This window comes from Microcaecilia unicolor, chromosome 7 (genome assembly GCF_901765095.1).
Source record: "Microcaecilia unicolor chromosome 7, aMicUni1.1, whole genome shotgun sequence".
Lineage (NCBI taxonomy): Eukaryota > Metazoa > Chordata > Amphibia > Gymnophiona > Siphonopidae > Microcaecilia > Microcaecilia unicolor.
In genome coordinates, this window is record NC_044037.1 from 231,510,221 (window position 1) to 231,535,340 (window position 25,120).

General features: G+C 41.2%; 1 protein-coding gene across 1 annotated transcript in view; it reads left to right on the top strand.

Annotated features, from left to right (window-relative positions):
- Positions 1–25,120, top strand: part of LRP2 (LDL receptor related protein 2) — a 334,494-nt gene that overhangs the window by 47,199 nt on the left and 262,175 nt on the right. Inside the window, exons 8-12 of the mRNA XM_030210857.1 lie at positions 2,642–2,865; positions 7,212–7,418; positions 11,202–11,401; positions 20,613–20,753; positions 23,940–24,143. Coding sequence (XP_030066717.1) covers positions 2,642–2,865; positions 7,212–7,418; positions 11,202–11,401; positions 20,613–20,753; positions 23,940–24,143 — 976 coding nt within the window. The remainder of the gene's footprint in view (positions 1–2,641; positions 2,866–7,211; positions 7,419–11,201; positions 11,402–20,612; positions 20,754–23,939; positions 24,144–25,120) is intronic.

Sequence of the window (25,120 nt, forward strand, 5' to 3'; positions counted from 1 at the left end):
GGAGGAAATAAGATGTGTAGTTTCCTCTTCAGTGATTTCAGAAAAGGAAGAAAAGGAGGCAGGGGTTGGAGGGTTGAGAGAATAGACTAAGGGAACAAGAGGTGGAGGTGACCTGGTTGAGAATTCAAGTTTAATCTTGTGAACCTTATCATTAAAGAACTCAGCCAGAGTCTGGAGGGAAACTGAAGAGGGGGGGGGGGGGGGGGTTGGAGGTGAAGGCACTTTGAGGAGAGAGTTCAGTGTGGCAAAGAGACGTTGAGGGTTTGAGCCAAGAGAATTTGTCAACTGGATGAAATAGTCCTGTTTGGCAAGTAAAAGAGCAGACTGGAAGGAGGTCAGCAAGAATTTGAAATGTATGAAGTCAGCATGGGCACGGGATTTCAGCCAAAGGTGTTCGGCAGAACGGGCACAGGAACGTAGGTAGCAGATTCTAGAGGTAATCCAAGGCTGGGGTTTGGTATGTTTTACAGAACGGGGAATGGGAGGAGTGAGAGTATCCAGAGCAGAGGAGAGAATAGTATTATAGGAAGAGACAGCCTCATTGACAGACTTGGATAACATAGTGGTAGAGAAGAGATTTGAAACACTGGAGGACAGAGTAGAAGGGTCAATAGCCTGAAGATTCCTAAATGTATAGGTTAAGATTGGACGGGACTGGGGAGGAGGGTATTTAAGTGTGAAAGTTATCAGATGATGGTCAGAGAGGGGAAGAGTTGAGGCACAGAAACTGGAGAGTGAGCAGTTTGAGAAGAGGATAAGATCAAGACAGTGGCCATTCTGGTGAGTGGGGGCAGTGGAGCACAGTTGAAGATTGAAAGAGGATGTTAAAGCAAGAAACTGAGAAGCATAAGAATCAGAGGGATCATTAGCATGAATGTTAAAGTCCCCAAGAATGAGGGAAGGAGATGAAGGTTCAAGAAAGAAGGAAAGCCAGGCATCAAAGTCAGTGAGAAAGGGAGAAAGGAAGAAAGGGGGTCGATAAATGATTGCTACTCGGAGAGGCAGAGGAGCAATAGACAGATGGAGTAGACTTCAAAGGAAGAAAAACAGTGAGATTGAGGTGGAAGAAGAGGTTGAAATCTACAAGAGGGTGAAAATAGTAGCCCAACACCACCTCCATGGCCAACCAGGCAAGGAGTATGGGAGAAAAGATAACCTCCATGGCATAGGGCCGCGACTGAAGCAGAGTCTTCAGGGTAAAGCCAAGTTTCAGTTAGGGCAAGCAGATGGAGAGTACGAGAGATAAAGAGGTCATGGATGTAGGAAAGTTTGTTACAGACAGAGCGGGCATTCCACAGAGTGCAAGAGAAAGGCAGGGAAGAAGGGGGGAGGAGAGGAACAGAAATTAGATTGGAGATATCACGGTGTGACCTGCACAAATAGGATGAGAGCTGATGTGGATGACCAGGATTGGGATTTATGTCCCCAGCGGAGAGCAGGAGAAGGAGCAAGAGAGTACGGAGAAGAGTAGGAGAGGTATGATGACAGTGATGAAGGCGAGATGTACTCAGATAGAAAGGAGATGGATGAATGGAAGGAAGGAAATGTTGAAGGTTGAGAGCTGAGAAAAAGGAAGAGGAAAAAACAGATGGTGAGATGATGAATACAGAGGGTGGATAATGTGTTCCTGCAGTGTACAGTGGTTTCAGATGGAGAAACAGATTAGGAAGGGACAGTACCAAGAAGAAAAAGTGTATTGGAGCCATAAGTAGTAACTGTGAGAAAAATAAATGTAAAGAGAAAAGTGCCCTGCGCCATACGGCGTGCGGCACCTAGAGCAGAGGCCCTGAGTGGATCGGAGTGGACCTGGGAGTCACCTCGGAGAAGGCTGTAAAGGATATGCAGATGAGCTGCAAGTCCTCCACAGCACCTGAAAGGCAGCAGGTGGAAGAGCTGGGCACCTCTCAGCCGAGAAAAGGCTTACCAGGGATTAGGCCGAAGCCAGCATTCCTCCCCCTGAAGGTCGCCTGAGTAGCAAGCAGGTCTCTGGAGTAGCATAGCGGTAGATGCAGTGCACTGTAGAGAAGGGGACCCACATCTCACTCTGTTACAATTGTGATTGAAAGTGTGAACCCTCCAAAATCCACTAAAAACCTACTGTACCCACATATAGATGACACCTGTAGGCAGTCATAAGGGCTATTGTAGTGATGTACAGTTGGGTAATGAAGGTTTTTGGTAGGTTTTGGAGGGCTCACCATACAATATGGAGGGGGTAATGGTGAGATGTGTACTTGGGACCTTTTATGTGTTGCCCACTACAATGCCCCCTAGGGTACCCCACTGTTTTGCTGGGATGCCTGTGTGACCAGTTTACCTAGAATACTGAACTCCCATACATCCAAATGGCTTGTTTTTGTGCGTTTTACCCTTGGACTTTTTTTTTTAATGGTCCTAACAGATAGACACACTGAGCACAAAAACATCTAGCAAAAGGCCATTTTCAAACAAAAAGTTGGACCTTTCTTTTGTTTGAAAATGGCCACGTTCACTACTGGATTTTTGGATGTTTCCGCAAAATATCCAAAATCGGGACGTCATTTCAAAAATGCCCCTCAATATGTTACATTACAAATTAATATTACAATATATTCATCAGATGCTGTATTTTCAAAGGGATAATACTTGCTTTATATTTCAGGTTTTTTCTGTGGATATGGATGGCTCAAACATCCATGAAGTCTTGAATGTTTCAGTGGACACACCAGAAAATTTAGCAGTGGACTGGGTAAACAATAAACTCTACATAGTAGAAACCAGTGTGAACAGAATAGATATGGTAAATGTGGATGGAACAAACCGTATAACCCTCATTGCTGAAAACTTGGGAAATCCCAGAGGGATTGCACTTGACCCAACAGTTGGGTGAGTAATCTATATGAAGCAAAAAAAAAAAAAAAAGAAAAAGAAATATCCTAGGTCAAAAAATATCAAATCAAGTGTATCATATGGATCAAAATTATGAAAGACTAAAGAAAAGCTTTTACACATTTTACCCTCCTGGTTACTAAGCCTCACTAGCATCCGCTGTGCACTAATGCCGACACAGCCCATTCACTTTGAATGGGCTGTGTCGGCACTGCCATGCTGCAGCAGCTAGCACGGCTTAGTAAACAGGGGGATTCATTTGCAAATCTGTTTTGAGTACATTCAGGTCATATAAAACACCAAAGCTATTAATAAAAGTGTGAATGCATTAAAACAAAATAAAACAATAAGATATCAGTGAACTATATAATATCAAGCAGTGCAAATCACAGTATAAATCATGCACTAAGTATTTCTACATTTCTGAATGATTTTGCAACCTTGTTAACCGCTTTTTCAATACAAATTAGTTTCAAAGAGCAGTATCAGAGTTATACATGGAAGGCACAATTGTTAGCTTTTATCATATTTTATCATAGAAGTTTTCACCATAATGTTTTTCGTGAGCTTGAAGTGTAGCCACATACTTTTGGCAAGTTTTCCTACAATAGCTCAGTTAACTTTATCTGGTGCCTTCATTTGTGGTGACCACAAAAAGTCTGTAGGTTACCTCATTTGAGAAAGGTTGTCTTATAATTCTGATCAGAGCTGTGCTACACTACTTATTGTAGCAATCTGATTATTCCTTGTGGTACTGAGAACATACAGTATACTATTGCAATATGCTGTAATAGTTAGCATAAGGAAGCTAAGGACTTAAGTACAAAAGTGTTGTCATACTGGGAGAGACCAAAGGTCCATCAAGCCCTGAATTCTGTTTCCAACAGTGGCTAATCCGGGTTGCAAGTACCTGGCAAGATCCCAAAACAGTACAATACATTTTATGCTGCTTATCCTAGCAATAAGTAGTGGATTTCCCCCAAAGTCTATCTATGGCTTATAGACTTTTCTTTTAGGAAGCTATCCAAACCTTTTTTAAACCCCTCTGCCACAAATGTACATAAGTAGGAAAAGAATAGAGAGGCTTGCATTTGTGAATGCTTTTAACAGGTTTGTAGAAGGGTGTGTTGGATTTATTACGTATATATTATGCTAACCCTCATTAGGGGGCCCCTTTTACTTAGCTGCGGTAAAAGGGGCCCTGCACTAGTGTCAGTGGCCATTTTTGCCATGTGCTGAGGCCCTATGGCCACACGGTAAGATTGCAATCGCATGGCCAAGTGGGGGAAGCACTTACTATCACCCATTGAGGTAGTGATAAGGGCTCCCGTGCCAACATGGCAGCAACCAGGCAGCGCTGCCGCTGGGTAATTGCTGTGATAAAAAATAGGGACCTATTTCCCCTAGCACCTAAAATGGCACGCGCTGGGGGTGGAACTACCGCTGGCACCTTCATTATGCCAGTGGTAGTTCCTGATTGCCGTGCGATAAGCCCACAGTGGGATTACCACTGCTTAGTAAATGGGCCCTTAAGATTTTTCCAGTTGTTGCGACTTGTCAATCCTTAGTGTCCTGATTACAAAGAAAAGATAAATCAGATAGAAAAGAGGCTGTTCCAGAAAAAAATATTTTATTTAAGATTGTATTCAGATTTGCCAAATTTAGTTCATTTTGTCCCTTTTGAGGATAGTTATGGTGCCCAAAGAGAGCCAGCCAGCCAGATAATAATCCCCTTTACACAATTCCTTCCAACATTTCAAATATTGGAAAATTCAAAATACTATCATTGCTTTATTTCTTTGGCTTCATTCAAAACGTATATGCAACCAAGTATTTATCACAAATGGGAAATGTGAATGGATTGTTTGAATTGTGTAATCCATGCTTTTCTAGAATCTAACATTTTTCTTTGAAATTTGGGGTAATTTTATAAACTTTATTTTTCAGGATAAACCCTGCTTCCCTGTGGAAAGGGGCTTTTAGAAAATTACCCCAGGGGCTACTAACATATAAAGTAGTCAGAGATGGTTTGTGCCTACTTTTATGTGACCCAAGTGTAGGCATGTTTGGGGAGGAGTTGGGGTAAAGTGTGGATGGAATCACAAAGTAAAGTGTGGATGGAATCACAAAGTACACCATATTTTATGCGTGGAAATTTACACCAGTTCCTGAGTAGATGTAGAGAGGTGTGGTAGCTGTGTTAGTCCACTCTTAAAGGTTATCAATAGAAATCAAACAAAATAAAACATGGAAAAGAAAATAAGATGATACCTTTTTTATTGGACATAACTTAATACATTTCTTGATGAGCTTTCGAAGGTTGCCCTTCTTCCTCAGATTGGAAATAAGCAAATGTGGTAGCAGATAGTATATATGAGAGAAACATCAAAGCATTACTTTGACAGTCTGAGTAGATATAAATGCATATATGTCCATTTTACCCACGATTGCTACAGAAATACCTACATTGTCTTTATGAAATAGCCTCAAAATAATTACTTACATGGACTTCCTACCTAGGCAACCTATTATAAAATTACCCTTCACATGTGTTACCTTATGCTAGTTCTAGACATGCATAACCTGTCATTTAGATATGTATATTGAATATATGGTCTAAATCCTGATTCTTCAAAGCTGACATGTCTAAAACTCAAAAACATGCATATAGCAAGGGGGCACGGTCTGGCTGTGTTTGAGGTGGGACTTGGGCGGAGTGAAAAAATAGATGTGCATTCCCCATTTCAGAAGGGATATGCATGTCTCTGACTAAGAAGACATAGGATTTACACGTGCTCCCCAATATTTCTAGGATTTAGAAAAGTTCTTGTTTTGTGTAGTGCCCCACTGGAGAGGAGCTTTCCCCCTTAAGTCCACAATGTTTCTATCTTGACCCTCCACCAGTAGTACCACACAAGGATATTGGACGCTGTGACAGTGTTAGAACATGTAAACGGATGTGCCGGCACATAAACGTGTATGATCTGAAATGCAGGCACATATTTATGTGGCTGTGTTGTGGCTGTTGATATTTTAGATGTTTATTACTCTAAAATGGATGTTCCTGCCACATGTGACTTGTCCATTCTTTGATGCACTTTAGAGCTGGCTTACATTAGCAGATTTTGTTCTAAAATACTAAAGGAAATTGAGACGTCCCAAACAATATTCCCTATATGTTGTGCGGTGTTCTCCAACTACATTGCTGTCAGTGTATATGTGTGTGTGTGTGTGTGGGGGGGGGGGGGGGTGCTTCAATATTGTGTTTTCAATTGCTAAGGACAGGCAGGCCCTCTGAAGTTCTACTGAGGGGGTCTTTTACTGAAGATTAGCTCGAGTTATCTACAGCAAGGCCCATTTTATTCATATGGGCCCTGCTGCAGATAAGTCGTTAATCTTTAGTAAAAGACCTCTTGAACTTCTCCGTCCCTTGTTATTGAAAATGTGATATTGAAACAGTCCCCTACTGGCAGGAATATAGGTAAAGGACTCTGCACAGCTTAGAGGGAACATTGGCCCCAACCTAGACATTTTAATTGCTATTTGTACATCCTTTTTAAAATTATGCTCAAAACTTCTGAATTAGACCATAAACACAATCTGATTGATGGTGACCTTATCAGCAAGTCAATAATATATTTGAATTAAAAAAGTACTTGGAAGAACATATTACTGTTAGCCAATATTGTTTGATACCTACATGGTACTGTATTTTTTATTACATTCTTTGTGGTCTATTTTTCATAGTATAGCCTTCAAATTGATAAAAGTTTCAACATGCATTTGTATTTCTTCACTGTTACATATCGATTCTGAAATATCATTTAAGTATGTTCCAAATACAGAGCATTTATATGATTATCTATTTAGCAAATAAGGCTGTTATGAAAAGGCTAGCATCACCTCACTCTCATGATTCTTTTGTAACTAAACTGCAATCAGTCAAGGCTGGACCTGTGTCTCAGTCATACCCTTTCAAGCTTCATTTGCTGGAGATCTTAGTTCACATCCAATATCTGTCTGGGTTGGGCCTGATCATTTTCTGGATTTGGAGTTATTAGTTCAGTAAGGGATATGATGGGCCTTGATGAGTCAAGAGCATCTATGACAGTTCATCTTTGGGGAGATGCTCTTCTAGCCCTTAATCTAGTAAGAACTTTCTGGAGGTATGTAGGCACACTAGCTAGAGGAGGGGTTCAACGATGGACGTGAAAAGGGAAAAAGTTGAAAAAGAATATAATAAAGCAATATGTTTTGATTTTTTAATTAGTTCAGAGTTTTCCAAAAAATGATTTCAAATCTGAGAAACCATGGAACCTTTACTCTTCTTTTTTCTTTTACAGTTACTTATTTTTCTCAGATTGGGACAGTCAGTCAGGAGAGCCTAAGTTGGAAAGAGCCTTTATGGACGGTACACATCGTCAAGACTTGATCAAAACAAAATTAGGATGGCCAGCTGGCATAACTCTGGATATTCTGTCAAAAAGGATTTACTGGGTTGATAGCCGCTATGATTATATTGAAACCACAACCTATGATGGCCTCCACAGGTAGGAAATACTAGATGAAGCACTGCCATTGTATGTCATGCATTCCAGTGAAGATCATTCTGACAAATAAGATACATAATACTCTGAACGAGAGCAGGTTTCATTGTTAAACTAGGTATAGGTGAGCCAATTCAGGTCCTACCTGAACCAGGGGATTTGCTTAATCAGAACTGAACTGGAGCAAACCATAAATTGGATCTGATAAATCATTTGCAGTTCAACTTGAAACCTACATACTACTCTCTTTGATCTGGTTAAAACTCGCATACATGCATATGCGACTTTATATTCAAATATTTTATAATCTTTTGAACAAGTAGAGTGTATGAATATTTGTATAAACTGAAAGGTTAACTTCATGGAATCTTTTGATTCTATATTTGTAACCCTTGGGTTACAATCATGCTTCTCCAAAGTTTATCTAATACTCATACTGACAGGTTACGTGACTTTCATGATTGTCATGATTTATAGTATTGTTGTTTCAAAGAAGTCCATGATGTATCCAAATGTGAAAATAGTTCAAGGTTGTCATTTCAAGCTTTCGTGCTCTGATAGACAGGTAGTCCATGGGTCCAATTATTACCAAAGAGATACAGTGATCAATAAAGTAAAACCATACACTAATATGTAAGAAACATTTTAAAAAGGACAATACAGTTCATAAATGATAAAACCTTGACATGGAGAAAACACAAACAGGAGTCCGTACTCTGCACAAAGCAAGCAAACAAAGAAAAGCAGCAGAGTGGAAGAGAAAGGCAGGAAGTCTTTTATTAACAGTTCTTCGATCTGACTCAACATAGACCATGTTTCGGCGACAGGGCCTGCATCAGGCGTTTGTGACTATGTGCATGGACAATAGGTCTAGAAACAAACTAATCTATATCACATGAATAAACAACTTGTCAAAGTAATCAATTGTACCTATGAATGGCTGCAGATCAAGCTTCACATTAAAAAATGCATCTAGAGATTCACCTGGTGTAAATCCTGGCATGCAAGTTGAGTGCAGATCGCCAGAATTCTGTAAGAATGTGCACATCATTTGTAAATGCCTCTGACCTGCCCATGCTCCTCCTATGGCCACACCCCCTTTTGGATTGTGCGTGAGAGGATTTGGGTGCAGATCTTTATAGAATCACATGCAGCCAGAGCCATGTGCAAATCCAAATTAGTGCAAATCAACATCAGCTCGTTATCTATTTGCAGGCAGATCTCAGGATCACATGTAAACTTGGGCACCATTTATAGAATCCAGGGGTTAATAGTTTTCAAAAGTCATGTAGGCTCAGATGAAATAAAAGTTTTTTCCCATTTAGGGAACAAATTATCAGTGTGAGCTACCATTAAGACATGCTATTTTACTGTTAACCCCAGTTATTAGTGACTAGGTCTCATTGCATACAATGGGACCTGTGCTAAAATAGCATGAGTTAGTAGTAAAATAAGATGTGTTAATGGTAGCAGAGGCATAGCTATCTGGAGTGCCAGCGACAGCTCCCCTTAACAGACTTCCAACAGTGCTGGCACCTATTTTTCAGCAGTTCATAATGCCTAAGTAATGGGCGTGCGCACCTACGCAGTCCCTGTCTGTTCCTCCTGGCGTCACAGCCTGGCTATGCTTCTGAATGGTAGCCCACGTTGATAACTATGCCCCTTTGTGTTGATAGGGTGATATGCTTACCACATCTAGACCATGGAAAACTAGTATGTCTGGTGGGTAGTAGTGGGCGATGATGGTGAGTCAAGATGGCAGATTAGCAGTACCAACCTGGCAGTACTGTTGGGAGTTTTAATAAACCCCCAAAATGTTAATGGTATCATTTAGAACTTGAGCCTTGTGATCAGATTTTCTCTGGTCCCAGAAGAGGCAAAGGCTCTCAAAAGCAATTGCTTGTGAATATGAAGCATGGAGATCAGTTCAAAGTTAAACTAGTCTGCTTTATTTGGAAGCACATATTCATAGGAAAGCCTATCGCTAAGCTTAATGGTAGCCAGAGGGAGAGAGATGTTATTCTGGGAATAGAAGGAAGTCACAAATAGGAGCTTTCTTGATATATTTTATTGCAGGTCATAGAGACAGAGGTTAAACAGAACATAGGAGGCAACTCTAACTTCTTGTTTCTTAGCCCAGCACCTCCCAGTGATTGTTAGGCTTGTTGATTCAAAAAGTTAATGCCATCTGTATTCAAATTCTTTATGAATTACTTTTGCAAAGTTAACAGTAGCATTGCAACAATACCTACAAATGCACATGGTACTGAAGGCAGTGGATAGTATATCAGGTACAGAATTTAAGATGGTATGGCAAAGGAGCAGAGGATGACAAAGTGAGTTCAATAAAGAATTCTTTACTAACTACTCACGGCTTGGAAGTGATTGTCATCCTCTGCTCCTTTGCTATATCTGCTGGATTTCTGTAGCGGGAGTTTCCTGTTCCTGCTTTGCACACAGAATTTAAGACACCTGCACATATTGATCTAGACTTTTCCTTTGTCATTTAAAAGATTGTTCATATTTCTCTGCTGACATAGACTCATATTTGTGTTTTAAACACACTACATTCCAGGGGTGTAGCCAGACCTCGAGGTGGGGGGGGGGCCAGAGCCCAAAGTGAGGGGGCACATTTTGGTCCACCTCCCTGCCACCCCCCACCGCCACCTTGCCACCCCCCACCCACCGACTACTGCTGCTGCTGCTCCTGCTGCTGGGGCACAGATCCAGTTTGGGGGGGCCCATGCCCCCATGGCCCCTGTAGCTATGCCACTGCTGCATTCCACTGACACTTGACATCTACTATATAAATGTGTTGTCTTTCCAGTTAGATACTGTTAATGTAAGAGCTAAAAACAATAGAAAATGCAACAGGTAAGAATCCTCTTCAGATAGATGTAACAATCACAATGGACTTCCAGATAAGGATACAAAATCACAGCTGCTCATCCAAATTCGATATTGAACAGATTTTATTCCACACAGTTACCCAAAAACATTGCAAATTTAAACAGCATGTGGAGGAATGTATCTATATTATAATTACAGGACTAACAATAAGTGTTATACCCATTAGTAAATTTTTACAGGCCCTTTTAAATCTGAGTTTAGCGCATTCTAGTGTGGGACTTTCTCATGTACTAAGCTCAGATTTACCACAGCATATTTTTAAGGCCATTTTTGTTTTGCAGGTCGCAGGTTATTTTGTGCTAACAGGCAAAATGCCATGTTTTGCAGCAGCCTGTTGGTGGATATTAAATGCATGTCAAGAGCCCCTTAGACACTTTAATTGGGGTCCACAAGGCTTTTTGAGCTATAAAAAAAATAAAATGTGTCAGCGAGGATGAGCTCAAAATATGAACTGATAATTTATTTAACGCATTTTCCATACCACCTGAGCCTACACATAGGTATATAGGGGAGGAGGGATTCTATATATGGTGCCTAAAAAATCCGCACGGAAAACATTTCCACCTAAGTGTATTCTATAAGCAGTGCCTAGATTCACGCATGGTATATAGAATATGCTTGGTTGATATTCTAGTGCCTAAAATGATGTGCCTACATTTACACCGATGAAAATGTGGCATAAATCCCGGCACGCAGATTTAGGTGCAGGGGACCATATTCTATAACAATTTTGGAACAAAGATAATTTATTGATATCAGAAAATGTGAAGAACTACCAGATATTGGATATCACTATTTTAAAATTTAATGTTACCTTTGTGATAAACATTTGAATTTTATATTTAATTAAGAAGTACCTTGGTTTTTTTTAAACAGAAAAACAGTAATTCATGGAGGGTTGATTCCTCATCCCTTTGGAATAAGCCTTTTTGAGGATAATTTATATTATACTGACTGGACCAGACTAGCAGTGATGAAGGCCAATAAGTTTAAAGAAACCAACCCACAGATCATCTTCCAGTCCTCACTGAGGCCGTATGGAGTAACAATCTTTCATGGCCTCAGGCAGCCCCATGGTAAGACAAACTGTTTATAAGTCTTGATGTCATTATTCAATTTATTTAAAATAATTTGCAATGAGAGTAAAGGGTGATGGATTTGATAAACTGCCTTTCTGTGGTACAACCAAAGTGGTTTACATATTTTGTTTATTTATTTATTAGGATTTATTTACCACCTTTTTGAAGGAATTCACTCAGGACCCCTTTTACCAAGCTGCAACAAAAGGGGGCCTGCTCTGGTGTTGGTGCAAGTTTTTGATGTGCGCTGAGGCCTCCTTTTACTGCGGTGGGTAAAAGGTAGGTCTTTCCTTTTTTTTAAAGAAATGACCATGTGGCAAGAGAAGCACTTGCCATGCAGCCATTTCATGGGGAGCCCTTACCACCACCACCCATTGAGGTGGCAGTAAGGGCTCCTGTGCTAACCTGGCAGTAATAAGGCAGCACAAGGCACTGCCTGATTACCGCCGGGTACACACCGGCGCTACAAAAATAAATAAAAACTATAAAAAATATAGTTGCTGAAACAATAAAAATTAAATAATAATAATAATAAACAGGATAGGGATAAGTAGAAGTTGAACAGAGGGACAGATAAGTTAGAGTAATATGAGTTAGATAGTCACCTTTTTACTCTCTAACTTAAGGGAAGATTGCATATGAAGTCAGAAAAGAAAAAGATCTCAGCTAGGGTAGGAGTAGATAAGTTACAGTGAGTGCAGCTAATGTTAGCCCTTCTGTGGCTAGTAGAATGAAGCACAGAGGAATGCTAAGGGAGAGAAAGATATTGAAGAACCTAATAGTTGGTAGGAATGGGCAGACTGGATAGGTTATATGGTCTATGCTGCCATTTTCTAGGTTGTGCTCCTTGTCACCATGCTACTTGTTGCTCTCTTGCCACTTCTCTTACACTGGACCTTAGCCTCTCCTCCGATGACCCCTGCCCTGCTGACTCCATCTCCCTCCCTTCCAATCCCCATACTCCTTCGGCTGCATCCTCCCTTTTTCTCCGATCCCCAACCACTGCAAACAGGGCCGTGTCTAGGGTCTCTGTGCCCCCCTGCAGACTATCAGTTGGCGCCCCCCCCCCCTCCATGTGGCACAAGATGGCAAGGCTTACAAGCCTTTCTTGAGAAATACTTGATCGCAAATAATTTTTTATGATTTTTAACCGTGAAAATGATCGCTCACCACTTGCCACATTGACAGGAATTGTCAGCAATATTCTTAGAAAACAAATTGCTATACATTGCAAAATAAGATAGTAGATGTAAATTCTCAAAGTGGACATATTCCAAACATAGAAAACTATGGGGGTGAAAAATAAAAACAGAGACAACCGGGCCTGAAATACAAAATGTGAAATAAATGTTAAAAAATCAAGAGCACATGGAAAAACGAACATGGCCTACAGTACTCTGTAACCACTCCCCGAGGAATAATCTTCAAATGTTTCTGGTATCCGTGACAGAGTTCGTTGAAACTATGATTTTATGGTCCTCCTGCCCAGAATGAACCACATAAAAGCCAGGAACTGTGCAATCTCTGCAGCACTGTTTCAGGCTTGGGCAGACCCAAGTGGGCCTTACAGTCATTCCCTTCTGTCATTCTCCATATCTCTCTCACCCAGACTAAGCTGTATATAATCTTTAACTACCAATAGGGTGAGCGGATGCCTTTCTGCCAGATCATAAAGAACAGAAGCCAGCGCTGGATTCTTTTTTAAGTTCTTTCTCAAAGGCACTTTCTGCACAGACATAAAAAGGTTAATAAATAAAAACAAACAAAATCCATAACCTAAAAACAAACAAAAAAAAGCACTGACTCTAAAGTTTAGCAATTTCATTAAAGCAAAATGTATTTTCACATATCACAAACTCTTCCTATCCAAGCAGAATGTTTTATATTTATTTATTTATTGCATTTGTATCCCACATTTTCCCACCTCTTTGCAGGCTCAATGTGGCTTACAATACATCATGAATGGTGGAGATATATAAGAAATAAACATTTAGTAATTACACACAAAAAAAAGCAATCAGATTTTCACTTACCAGCTCTTCATGACACACCACAGCTAAATTTCCTCTTTGAACCTACTGTTTGAACCATCAGCCAATGAAATGGCTTTTAGCTATAAATATCTCAGGTTACCTGATAATTATGCACACATCATTGCAGTCATGCCCTCCTCTCAGTGTACATACTCTGAAAAAAAAACTTGGAACCACTTACAGATTTTAACAAACAATTACACTATTTATTTGTTTATTTCTCCCCAGTCTCACTTGCACACCTCCCTCAAAACCTGTTCTCTCTTTTTTTTTTAAAATATTTTATTTATTGTTTTTATACATAGTAAACAAGTATAAACTTGTAAAGAAAAATCCACTATTACAATTAAACCTAAAGATATTATTCATAACACAAATTAAATATTATAGCTTCATTTAAAGTCCACAACAGGAGTCCAAGATTCCTAAATAGGAGAAAACAGGTAATAAACTTTATAAATCAAGTTTTGAGATACAGACGAGTTTCTATTCAACTTTACTTAACTAGGAGCTCTCTTAGATGTTAAAAAAGATGACAATTGGTCAGGATCAAAATAAACATATTTCACGGCTTGATAGGAGATTAAACATTTGCAAGGATATTTAAGGTAAAAAGTTGCGCCAAGTTGAAGTGTCTCCTGTCTCATCTGTAAAAACATTTGTCGTCGCCTTTGCGTTTCCCTCGCTAGATCTGGAAAAACATGAGTTTGCAAACCATGAAAGGTTTTTTCTTTATTCTGAAAAAACTTCTTTAAAATCCAGATCTTGTTCGAAGGTAACGCTACTGTGGCCAACATAGTAGTTGGTGTTATCTGTTTTGAATCCGACATTTCAAGAAGGGCAGAAACATCCAATGGTTGCGCATTCTGAATATTATTCCTTTGTAAAGGATCCAAACCCTTCACAGGTATATAAAAAACCAGTGAAAAGGGTGGCATATCTTTATCTTCTATCTCTAGAATTTCTCTGAGGTAATTTTTTAGCATCTCCCGAGGGGAGATAAGTGGTTGTCGCGGAAACTTTATAAAACGCAGATTATTAGATTTTGAAGTATTTTCCAGCATTTCTGATTTTCTCCTTAAATTAACCAAGTCTTTAAGCATTGTTGTTTGCTGTTTGCTGTTTGCTGTGATTTCAACTCTAAAACATCCTTTTCCTGTTTAGCCAAATCTGCTTTAACTATTTTCACCTCATTCTCAATTTCTGTTACCTTCCCATCTTATATCACAACTTCATTTCTTATTTTCCTCATCTGGGGGGCACAAAAACTTCCCCATTTCTGCAATCAACTGCCATAAATTGTCCAATGTCACTTCATCTGGTTTCTGAAAAAGTTTAGCAAATGCAATGCTCTCACTCTCTTCCTGTGAAACATGTTTCTCACCTTTCAATGTCCCTCGCAACTCCTTCTGTGTTTTTCCGGCAGTGTCAGATAACAGGGAAGAAGCTGACAAATCTCCCACGTTCTCCGTTAAGGCTAACACTGCCACCCATCCAGTTCCACCCTGTAACACTTCGGTATTCAGGGCTAAGGACCCCGCCACCGGAGAATTACTTCTCACAGGCTGGGGAGGAGGGGCCCTTGCATCGGGGCTCAAAGAAACTTCCAGTTCAAGGTTCAGCTCCTGGTCTCCTATCCTGGGCTGTTCCAGCGAACTGCTCACCGACGCTGCTGTTGAAACCTGAGCTCGTTGCAGATAAGATTCAATCAAGCCAGAAGATATCAAAGGTCTTTGCTGCTGGGCTAACAGTAAAATCTGGAGGAGCTCTAAAACACGTCTGTCTCAGTCAGCGGCCATCTTGGAACTCCCAAACCTGTTCTCTTTAATTTGAATGTTGTTCAAGCTCACCCTGAATATGGAGTTCTTCCCACACCAAAGACATATATATCACTGGTTGTACTCTTTGAAGCAACTTTAGCAGAGCGTGTCTGCCTCAGTTAGCACTGCTGGGCTGCCTTCACTTCCTGACGCGGAGAGGGAAGAGCAGGGGAGAGAGGAGAATCACAACTTCGGGTAAAAGATTTTGCAAGTGAATGGACCTGGGCGGCACCCTCCAAAGGTCGGCGCCCCCCTGCGGTGCTTACCCCGCTGACTGTACAGCTTTCTAATTCCTGTCCCACCTGGCTTTGCCTGCTTCACCCCTCTGTTTCTGCCTCCTCTCTTAAAATGTGGCCTTTTGAATGTTCATATGCTCTGACACAAATCAGCCTTGATCTTGGACTTGATTTCTTTTAACGACTTAGACCTCTTGTTCAGCACCGAAACCTGGCTCCATCCATGGGACATCTCTGCTCTTTTAGATGCTTGCTCCCCCCCCCCCCCCCCCCCAGTTTCCTTTCAATCTGTGTCTGAGGTACTTTTGCTATGTCTCTCCACTCCCGTTCACCCAATCTTCCTTGTTATTCTATATTATCCTCCTCTGCCTTCAGTGTTTTCTATTGATGAACTCTCAGACTTTGTTTCTGAATGCTCTACATTGTTCTCCCCACTCCTTCTTGTAGGTGATTTCAACCTTCCTCCCTCTGTGGTTTATTTCTCCTTTCTCTCATTAACATCAAGTCTGAATGCCCAACACATTACCTTTCCAATTCATAAAGCTGGGAATACTTTAGATTTTGTTTTCTCTACCCCTTACTCTTACTATCCCTGTGCATTCTCTTCTTGCTGTTTATGTGCCTTGGTCGGACCACCATTTTGTTACTTTCTTTTTGGTTCTTCCTGTCCCTCTCTATCCTCCCCCTGCACTGCTCCCATGTTTCTACAGATCCCTTGATGATAATGCCTTTTCAGCTCTTTCCTCGTTTGTCGCCCAACTCCCTCCCTTGTCTCCCTCTTCTCTGAATTCCCATCTCTTTGGATCAATCACTTCGTACACTCCTTGATAACCATGCCCCTTGGTTTCAAAGACTGCCACCTGCCTTCACTGCACGCCTTGGCTCTGCCCTGCCCTCCGCCTTTTGTGTTCCCACCAATGAGAGTCTGAAAGACACTGGCTCCTCCTCAGCGCTTTTGTTTTTTGAAGATGCTACCACGAATACAGGAGAGCTCTATGCTCAGAGAAGTCTTCATTTTTCAGGAACAATATTGCCCTAGATATTGTTCCATGTGCTTCACACCATCTTCCTAGCTTGCACTATTACTCCATGTTATGACCCCTTCATTTTACCTTTGAGCACTTTGCCATCTGCCTGGCAATCAAAACTTCCTAACTTCATTCTGCACTTCCTCCTCTGCTGAATCAATTACCTTGGAACCATAACCTTTGATCTCTTCTTCTCCCCCCTCTCCTTCTACTTGCCCTTCTTCCTCTTGGTCCTCCTTCAATTTGTCCACAGCATTTTCTCTCTCTCTCGCATCTTAGTCTCCCTTAATTCCTCATCATCCTCAGCAGATCCATGGACCGCTGTTGTAGTCAAACGTCTCAGCCCTGTAATCATCCCGCTTTTACTTCCCCTACTCTCCTCGTTTCTCCATTAAAGTATAGCTCCATCCTTATGGAAGCATGAATCTGTTCGCCCTTTACTTAAGACGCTTAAACTCAATCTCTCTGTCAATTTTCTGCCCCATCTCTAGTCTACCTTTCATTGCTAAAATTCTTGAAAAATTGGTCTATACACAACTCATTCAACATATTCAATTCAGTAATATCCTCCATCTATTTCAGGCAGTCTTCCAACCAAATCACAGTACTGAAACATTACTACTCTCTCTATATGAACTTCTTCGCACTTCACTTGATGAACGCCACTCAGTAATTGTAATCTCTCTAGATCTGTCTTTAGCATTTGACCTCATCAACCATACTCTTCTATTGGTATCTCAGACACTGCATTTTCTTGGTTTGCTGATCACTCCTATCATCTATCATTTTACAATGAGACCATGGAATCACTTCCACTTCACTCTGGAGTCCACCAAGGCTCTATGCTGTCATCGGTCCTCTAACATTTTCTTGGCCCCTCTCCTTACCATCACTGTGTCCAGGCTGTTCGCTCCATTCTGCCTGCTACTTCATTATGCCAACTCATTCAAACCTTGGTCATATCTCGCTTGGATTGCCATTACAAAGTATCAAACATCTCCAGTCAATTCAATCGATGGTGGTTAAACTTCTCCACAATGCACAACATTTCGATCATGTCACTCCCCTTCTGATGTCCAAACACTTTATCTTAGCACGCATAAAGTTTAAATTACTTCTATTGGTCTATAAATCCAGATCTCCCTCTGCCCCTCTTTACCTCAACAAGTTACTCATTCCTTATTCTCCTCTCTGCTGTCTGAGATCGGCTGATAGCAGTCTTCACTCCTTACCACCACCATCTCTTGTTCATAAGTACATAAGTACATAAGTAGTGCCATACTGGGAAAGACCAAAGGTCCATCTAGCCCAGCATCCTGTCACCGACAGTGGCCAATCCAGGTCAAGGGCACCTGGCACGCTCCCCAAACGTAAAAACATTCCAGACAAGTTATACCTAAAAATGAGGAATTTTTCCAGTCCATTTAATAGCGGTCTATGGACTTGTCCTTTAGGAATCTATCTAACCCCTTTTTAAACTCCGTCAAGCTAACCGCCCATACCACGTTCTCCGGCAATGAATTCCAGAGTCTAATTACACGTTGGGTGAAGAAAAATTTTCTCCGATTCGTTTTAAATTTACCACACTGTAGCTTCAACTCATGCCCTCTAGTCCTAGTATTTTTGGATAGCGTGAACAGTCGCTTCACATCCACCCGATCCATTCCACTCATTATTTTATACACTTCTATCATATCTCCCCTCAGCCGTCTCTTCTCCAAGCTGAAAAGCCCTAGCCTTCTCAGCCTCTCTTCATAGGAAAGTCGTCCCATCCCCACTATCATTTTCGTCGCCCTTCGCTGTACCTTTTCCAATTCTACTATATCTTTTTTGAGATACGGAGACCAGTACTGAACACAATACTCCAGGTGCGGTCGCACCATGGAGCGATACAACGGCATTATAACATCCGCACACCTGGACTCCATACCCTTCTTAATAACACCCAACATTCTATTCGCTTTCCTAGCCGCAGCAGCACACTGAGCAGAAGGTTTCAGCGTATCATCGACGACGACACCCAGATCCCTTTCTTGATCCGTAACTCCTAACGCGGAACCTTGCAAGACGTAGCTATAATTCGGGTTCCTCTTACCCACATGCATCACTTTGCACTTGTCAACATTGAACTTCATCTGCCACTTGCACGCCCATTCTCCCAGTCTCGCAAGGTCCTCCTGTAATCGTTCACATTCCTCCTGCGACTTGACGACCCTGAATAATTTTGTGTCATCGGCGAATTTAATTACCTCACTAGTTATTCCCATCTCTAGGTCATTTATAAATACATTAAAAAGCAACGGACCCAGCACAGACCCCTGCGGGACCCCACTAACTACCCTCCTCCACTGAGAATACTGGCCACGCAATCCTACTCTCTGCTTCCTATCTTTCAACCAGTTCTTAATCCATAATAATACCCTACCTCCGATTCCATGACTCTGCAATTTCTTCAGGAGTCTTTCGTGCGGCACTTTGTCAAACGCCTTCTGAAAATCCAGATATACAATATCAACCGGCTCCCCATTGTCCACATGTTTGCTTACCCCCTCAAAAAAATGCATTAGATTGGTGAGGCAAGACTTCCCTTCACTAAATCCGTGCTGACTTTGTCTCATCAGTCCATGTTTTTGTATATGCTCTGCAATTTTATTCTTAATAATAGCCTCCACCATCTTGCCCGGCACCGACGTCAGACTCACCGGTCTATAATTTCCCGGATCTCCTCTGGAACCTTTCTTAAAAATCGGAGTAACATTGGCTACCCTCCAGTCTTCCGGTATTACACTCGATTTTAGGGACAGATTGCATATTTCTAACAGTAGCTCCGCAAGTTCATTTTTTAGTTCTATTAATACTCTGGGATGAATACCATCAGGTCCCGGTGATTTACTACTCTTCAGCTTGCTGAACTGACCCATTACATCCTCCAAGGTTACAGAGAATTTGTTTAGTTTCTCCGACTCCCCCGCTTCAAATATTCTTTCCGGCACCGGTGTCCCCCCCAAATCCTCCTCGGTGAAGACCGAAGCAAAGAATTCATTTAATTTCTCCGCTACGGCTTTGTCCTCCTTGATCGCCCCTTTAACACCATTTTCGTCCAGCGGCCCAACCGACTCTTTGGCCGGTTTCCTGCTTTTAATGTATCTAAAAAAGTTTTTACTATGTATTTTTGCTTCCAACGCTAATTTCTTCTCAAAGTCCTTTTTTGCCCTCCTTATCTCCGCTTTGCATTTGGCTTGGCATTCCTTATGATCTATCCTGTTACTTTCAGTTGGTTCTCTTCTCCACTTTCTGAAGGATTGTTTTTTGGCTCTAATGATTTCCTTTATCTTACTGTTTAGCCACGCCGGCTGACGTTTAGTCTTTTTTCCCTTTTTCCTAATACGTGGAATATATTTGTCCTGAACCTCCAGGATGGTGTTTTTAAACAGCATCCACACCTGATGCAAGTTTTTTACTCTGCGAGCTGCTCCTTTCAGTCTTTTTTTCACCATTTTTCTCATTTTGTCGTAATCACCTTTTCTATAGTTAAACGCTAGCGTACTTGATTTCCTAGTTTCACTTCCTTCAATGCCAATATCAAAACCGATCATATTATGATCACTGTTATCAAGCGGCCCTCGTATCGTTACCCCCTGCACTAGATCATCGTCTTAACAACACTTAATACTCTGCCTTCAGCTGTTTGGGCTCAAAGTTTGGAATGAACTCCCACTTCATGTCCGTGATCAACCTACTACTGCAACATTCAAATAGTCATTAAAAACTCACCTCATCAGACATACATTTGCTCTACCACCATAACTGCTTTGTGTACATTGCTTTTCTAAGTTTCCTTTTCTTGCTTCCCCTTTTCTCCCTGGCTCAACTCTGCCTCTCTCCCTCCCTCTCCTTTTCTTTTAAAATGAATTTTGTAAACTGCTTTGAAGCCTATCTAAGGCCCCATGTGGTATATCAAGCATGTGGAATAAATAAAAATAAATAAATAAATGTTTATAATAGCAACATATTTAAATACATGAAACTGCTATTTGGATGAAATGGGCTGCAGTCCTAATTACTTGGTTTGTTTCATATTTTCTCTCCAGTAAGAAATCCTTGTGGAAATAACAATGGGGGCTGTGAGCAGATCTGTGTTCTAAGCCACAGGACAGACAATGATGGATTGGGTTACCGCTGCAGGTGCAAACTGGGATTTGATTTACATGGGGATGGGCGCCATTGTGTTGGTAAGAAAACGTTTTCATGAACACCCTTACTGATGCTAACTGAAAGGATTATGGATGCTTCAATCTTTGTTTTTTTATAAACCACCATGCACAGTGATCTCATGCTAACAATGGGATATTTTGGCTGTTTTAAAGAAACATACTCTGAAAGACCACTTTATATACAACCCACTTTTTTCCTCTTACACAAATATGGGGAAAAAAAGGTATGTTTGGTAGTGAATCTTTTGGAATACTCAACATTTTTAAAAATGAGTCGCGCAATAAAACTGTAAAACCCTGTCTAGTGGGTTTCTCTAACAGTTTAACTAGGAAAGGAAACTAGGGGATAGAGGTCAGTGGCTGCCATTTTGAACCCAGAGCCAGACCGGGCAGGAGCAGAGAGGGACCAGTCCTGCTCGAGTCCACTAGCCCACCATTTGTGGCCCTCAAGTAAGGGTTTTCAGAAGTGTCTTGAAGGATTGGGAGAGGGTTAGGTGGTGGTTGGGTGAAGGGTCTTGATTATTGGGGTGGGATTGTGTAGGGCATTCTTGATTGGGGGGTGGGTGACTCTGCCCAGATAGGGTGTTCTGGTTAGTTGCGGGATTCAGGAAGGATGATTATGATTGTTGGGGGAACAGGAGGGGTGATTCTGAATGTCAAGGGGTAAATCACGCTATTGGACTGCTGATAGCTCTGCTGCACCTATCACCCCTTGTTGAGGTCGTGGTATTTGCAGCAGCACTATGGTCAGGTGTGACAACTAGCATGCGATCATGACTTGCACACTAATTGTCACTAACTCCTCCACGCTGCCCCTATCGTGCCTAATTTCCATCCCTCCCAGTATTAAGTGGTCTGCATGGGTTTGCGCTAGTGTTTAATGAGTGGTAAAACCCCAAGCTAGCTGCTTATTGTAGTTTAGTAACTGAGAAGCTTTCTAGGTTTGGAGGTGTTTATGTTCACTATTCTCTTTCCACCCAATATTCATAGCGGTGAGCATTTTTTAAAAATGCCTACTATTACCAGCTAGTTTATAGTTGTAGTTTATTTGGGTTTGCTATACCGCCATTGACTAACTCATAGGTCACAGCGATGTACAATTCTAAAAACAAAGAAAACAGAAAAGAACTACAAAAATTGACAGTACAGTATTCTGTGATACCAACCATTCAAGAAACAATCACACATAGAGTAAAAGGCAGGGGAATGGAGAAAGAAAGGGATATTGCAGGAACCGGGTAGGAAACGGTAAAGCCTTATGCGGAATTAAATGTTTGCTGAAACAGCCAAGTTTTGAGCATTGTTTTGAATTATTAAATGATGTTCAGAATAGATTGAGAGAGGAATAGAGTTTCAGAGAAAAGGGGTAGCATAGAAGAAAGCCCAATGCTGAGTAGAATCCAGTTGTGCAGAACTGGGATTGGGAGAAATAATCGGTGGTCATTTATGGAAAGAAGACGACGTGCTGGGGAATAAGGAATAGTAAGGTTACAGAGGTATGGGGGTGTCTCAACTGATAAGCTTTACAGGCGAGTGTGAGAGTCTTAAAAACGATCCGTTGATCAACTGGGAGCCAATGTGATTTGAGAAAGAGAAGAGAGACATGATCATATTTTTGGGAATGCTGAGGCAACTTGAGTGCAGTATATTGGAGAGTCTGGAGTTTAGTTCCCAATATTGAGTCCTAGGCTATGTCCAGGCACCATCACTGAATATCAGAGGTTAAATGAGGGCGGGCTGCCTGCTGGAACTCATGTGAACCCAGCCGATATTCAGCTGGGGCCCACATAAGAAAGTTATGTAGATCCCAGCAGAATATCAGGCTGGGACCAACTTAAAAAATGTCTTTTCCCCCTTTTCTGCCCCCTGATATTCGGTGGCACCCCCTAACAAAAGCCCCTCCTGGTCAGCATTCCTCTCCCCACTCCCACCCCACCTCCCGATCAGGATAAGACCCCCCAGGGCCTACTTGACCTCTCAGATAGTCCAGTGGGGTGTCGGGGGCAGCAGTGAACCCGCTTTGTTCCTGCCCCTAGCAGCAGCTTCCTCAAAATGGCTGCTGTGACCTATCGCTTTTATAGAATTAGGGGGTTAGGTAGTCTTTTATAGAATAGTGCATAGCTGGAATTTTGGTATTTACATGCATGTGTGCACATATATGCTGGTATTCTGGCCTTTTACACACATTCTTGTTGCCAAAGAATAAGCTCAGTGCAATAGAATTACTTTTAGAATGTGCTTAGATTTGAACTTCTGATTTCCTTAAGTTAAGCAGGTCTACAGGTCTGAGTATATAGTGGAGTGGAAACTGGGACTGCATTAGTTTGTGCTGCAAAAAAAAAAAAAAAAAAAAAAGAACCAGTTGGTAAACTTAACTCTGACTCATGCGTCTGTGTGGGAACTGGCAAATATCTATTTATTTACTAATTAGGATTTATTTACTGTCTTTTGAAGAAATTCATCCATAGTGGTGTACAACAAGAACAATCTGGAGATAGGCAATAACAATGAAAAAGACAAAAGAGAGACATGGGAAATGTCAGAGGAGGGAAGAAGATTTCAGACAATGATCTAAGAACTTTTGTTTCTTCTGTCTCCATCTATTCTTGTGATGATGGTGGAAACGGGGGTTCCACCTCTTTGCATAATTTTTTAATTTAATTTATTAAGGGGCCATTTTATGAAGGCATGGTAGGGCTGCCGCACAGGTGACATGTGCCAAAACAGCATTTCTGCTGGGAGCTCCCAGGCACCCGGTGGTAGTTCTGATTTTGGTATGCGCCGTTTCCCGCAGTAGAAAATAATTTTTTATTTTCTACCACGGGGTGTTTCCAGTGGTAAGTGGCAGTACGGCCACATTACTGTGTGCTGCCTGATTACTGCTGGGCTAGCGTGTGAGCCCCATTCTAAATAGGCGGTGGTAAGGGTTCAGAGTCGACAGCAAATGGCCACACACTAATTTTAATATTAGCGCTCCATTTAAGAAAAAAGCTTTTCCCCCACCATGGTAGAAAGTGGCCTTGCGCATAGCAATTTCATGCACCAAAACTAGTATGGGCTACGTTTACTGTGGCTTAGTAAAAGGATCCCTAAATTTCTTAGCATTACAGAACTAACACTGTGGCATTAAAAAGTCTCTGTAGCCTTTAGACTAAAATAAATCCCTTCAACAACAATCTTTTTTTTTTTTTTGTCTTTTCTTAGCTGTCCGGCAGTTTTTACTCTTTTCATCACAATTAGCTGTCCGTGGAATCCCATTCAACCTCTCCACTCAGGAAGATGTGATGATTCCTATCACAGGAAGCCCCTCCTTCTTTGTTGGGATTGACTTTGATGCACAGGAAGACACTATTTTTTATTCAGACACAAGTAAAGATATGATTTTTAAACAAAGAACCAACGGAACAAGTGAGAATCGCCCTGTTCTTTTTTTTTTTCCAACAATCTCTCTGTCATACTGTCTAAATATTGCAAAACAGTACTGGTCTATCATTACTAATATATCTTCATGCTTTTTCACTCCATGCACTTTGTTTCTAGTTTTTATAAAAGTTATGCAATCATAGATGTGTCAGTTGTCTTCAGGCTTAATTGGTATGCAACTAGTTGAATGGTTACAGAAAGAGAGAAAAGGAAAAGGGGGATGAAAGTAGAAAATCAAAATAGAAATCAGAACTTTCCTTACCTGTAACCTAATCCACTCTGTCTCCTTTACCCTAACTATGTATTTCTCTTCTCCGGAACTGGTATCACCATTTACGGAAATATGTAAGCCACATTGAGCCTGCAGATAGGTGGGAAAATGTGGGATACAAATGTTATAAATGAATAAATATAAAAACTTTGGGGCTCTTTTTCTAAATGTGTCCTAATGTAGAACCTTTCCACGGTAAGCCCATTTCTAGCACAGCCATAAATTTGTCATTTTTCAATTATTTCATTTTATGGCCATGTGCTACTGATAGCATTAGTGCATGGCCACTGAATAAAATTAACATGACAGCCCTTACCTCCGCTATTTAGGAGGTGCTAAGAGCTCCCATGTTAAGTCAGCATTATTCAGTTAGTGAGCGCTAATGTCAGCTTGCTGGCTGAATAGTACTTCTGCGCTCATTTTCCGCTCATGATATGCCCCACAAAAATAAAAAAAAAACCTGCACAGTTAGTGCAATGCAAATGGCAAAACTATCGCTAAATGCTTTACTTCATCTCTAGCCCTCTGAGTCAAGAGACTGACCTTCTCCCCAGGTCCAAACTCTCTGACTAGATTATTCGTGGGCTGCACTGATTAACAAGCACCCTGGAGTTTATCATTGTGTCAAGTCAGTATACTGATAAACACCTTATGCTGCCCATTAGGAGGAGCATAGACCTTAGTGGTTCCC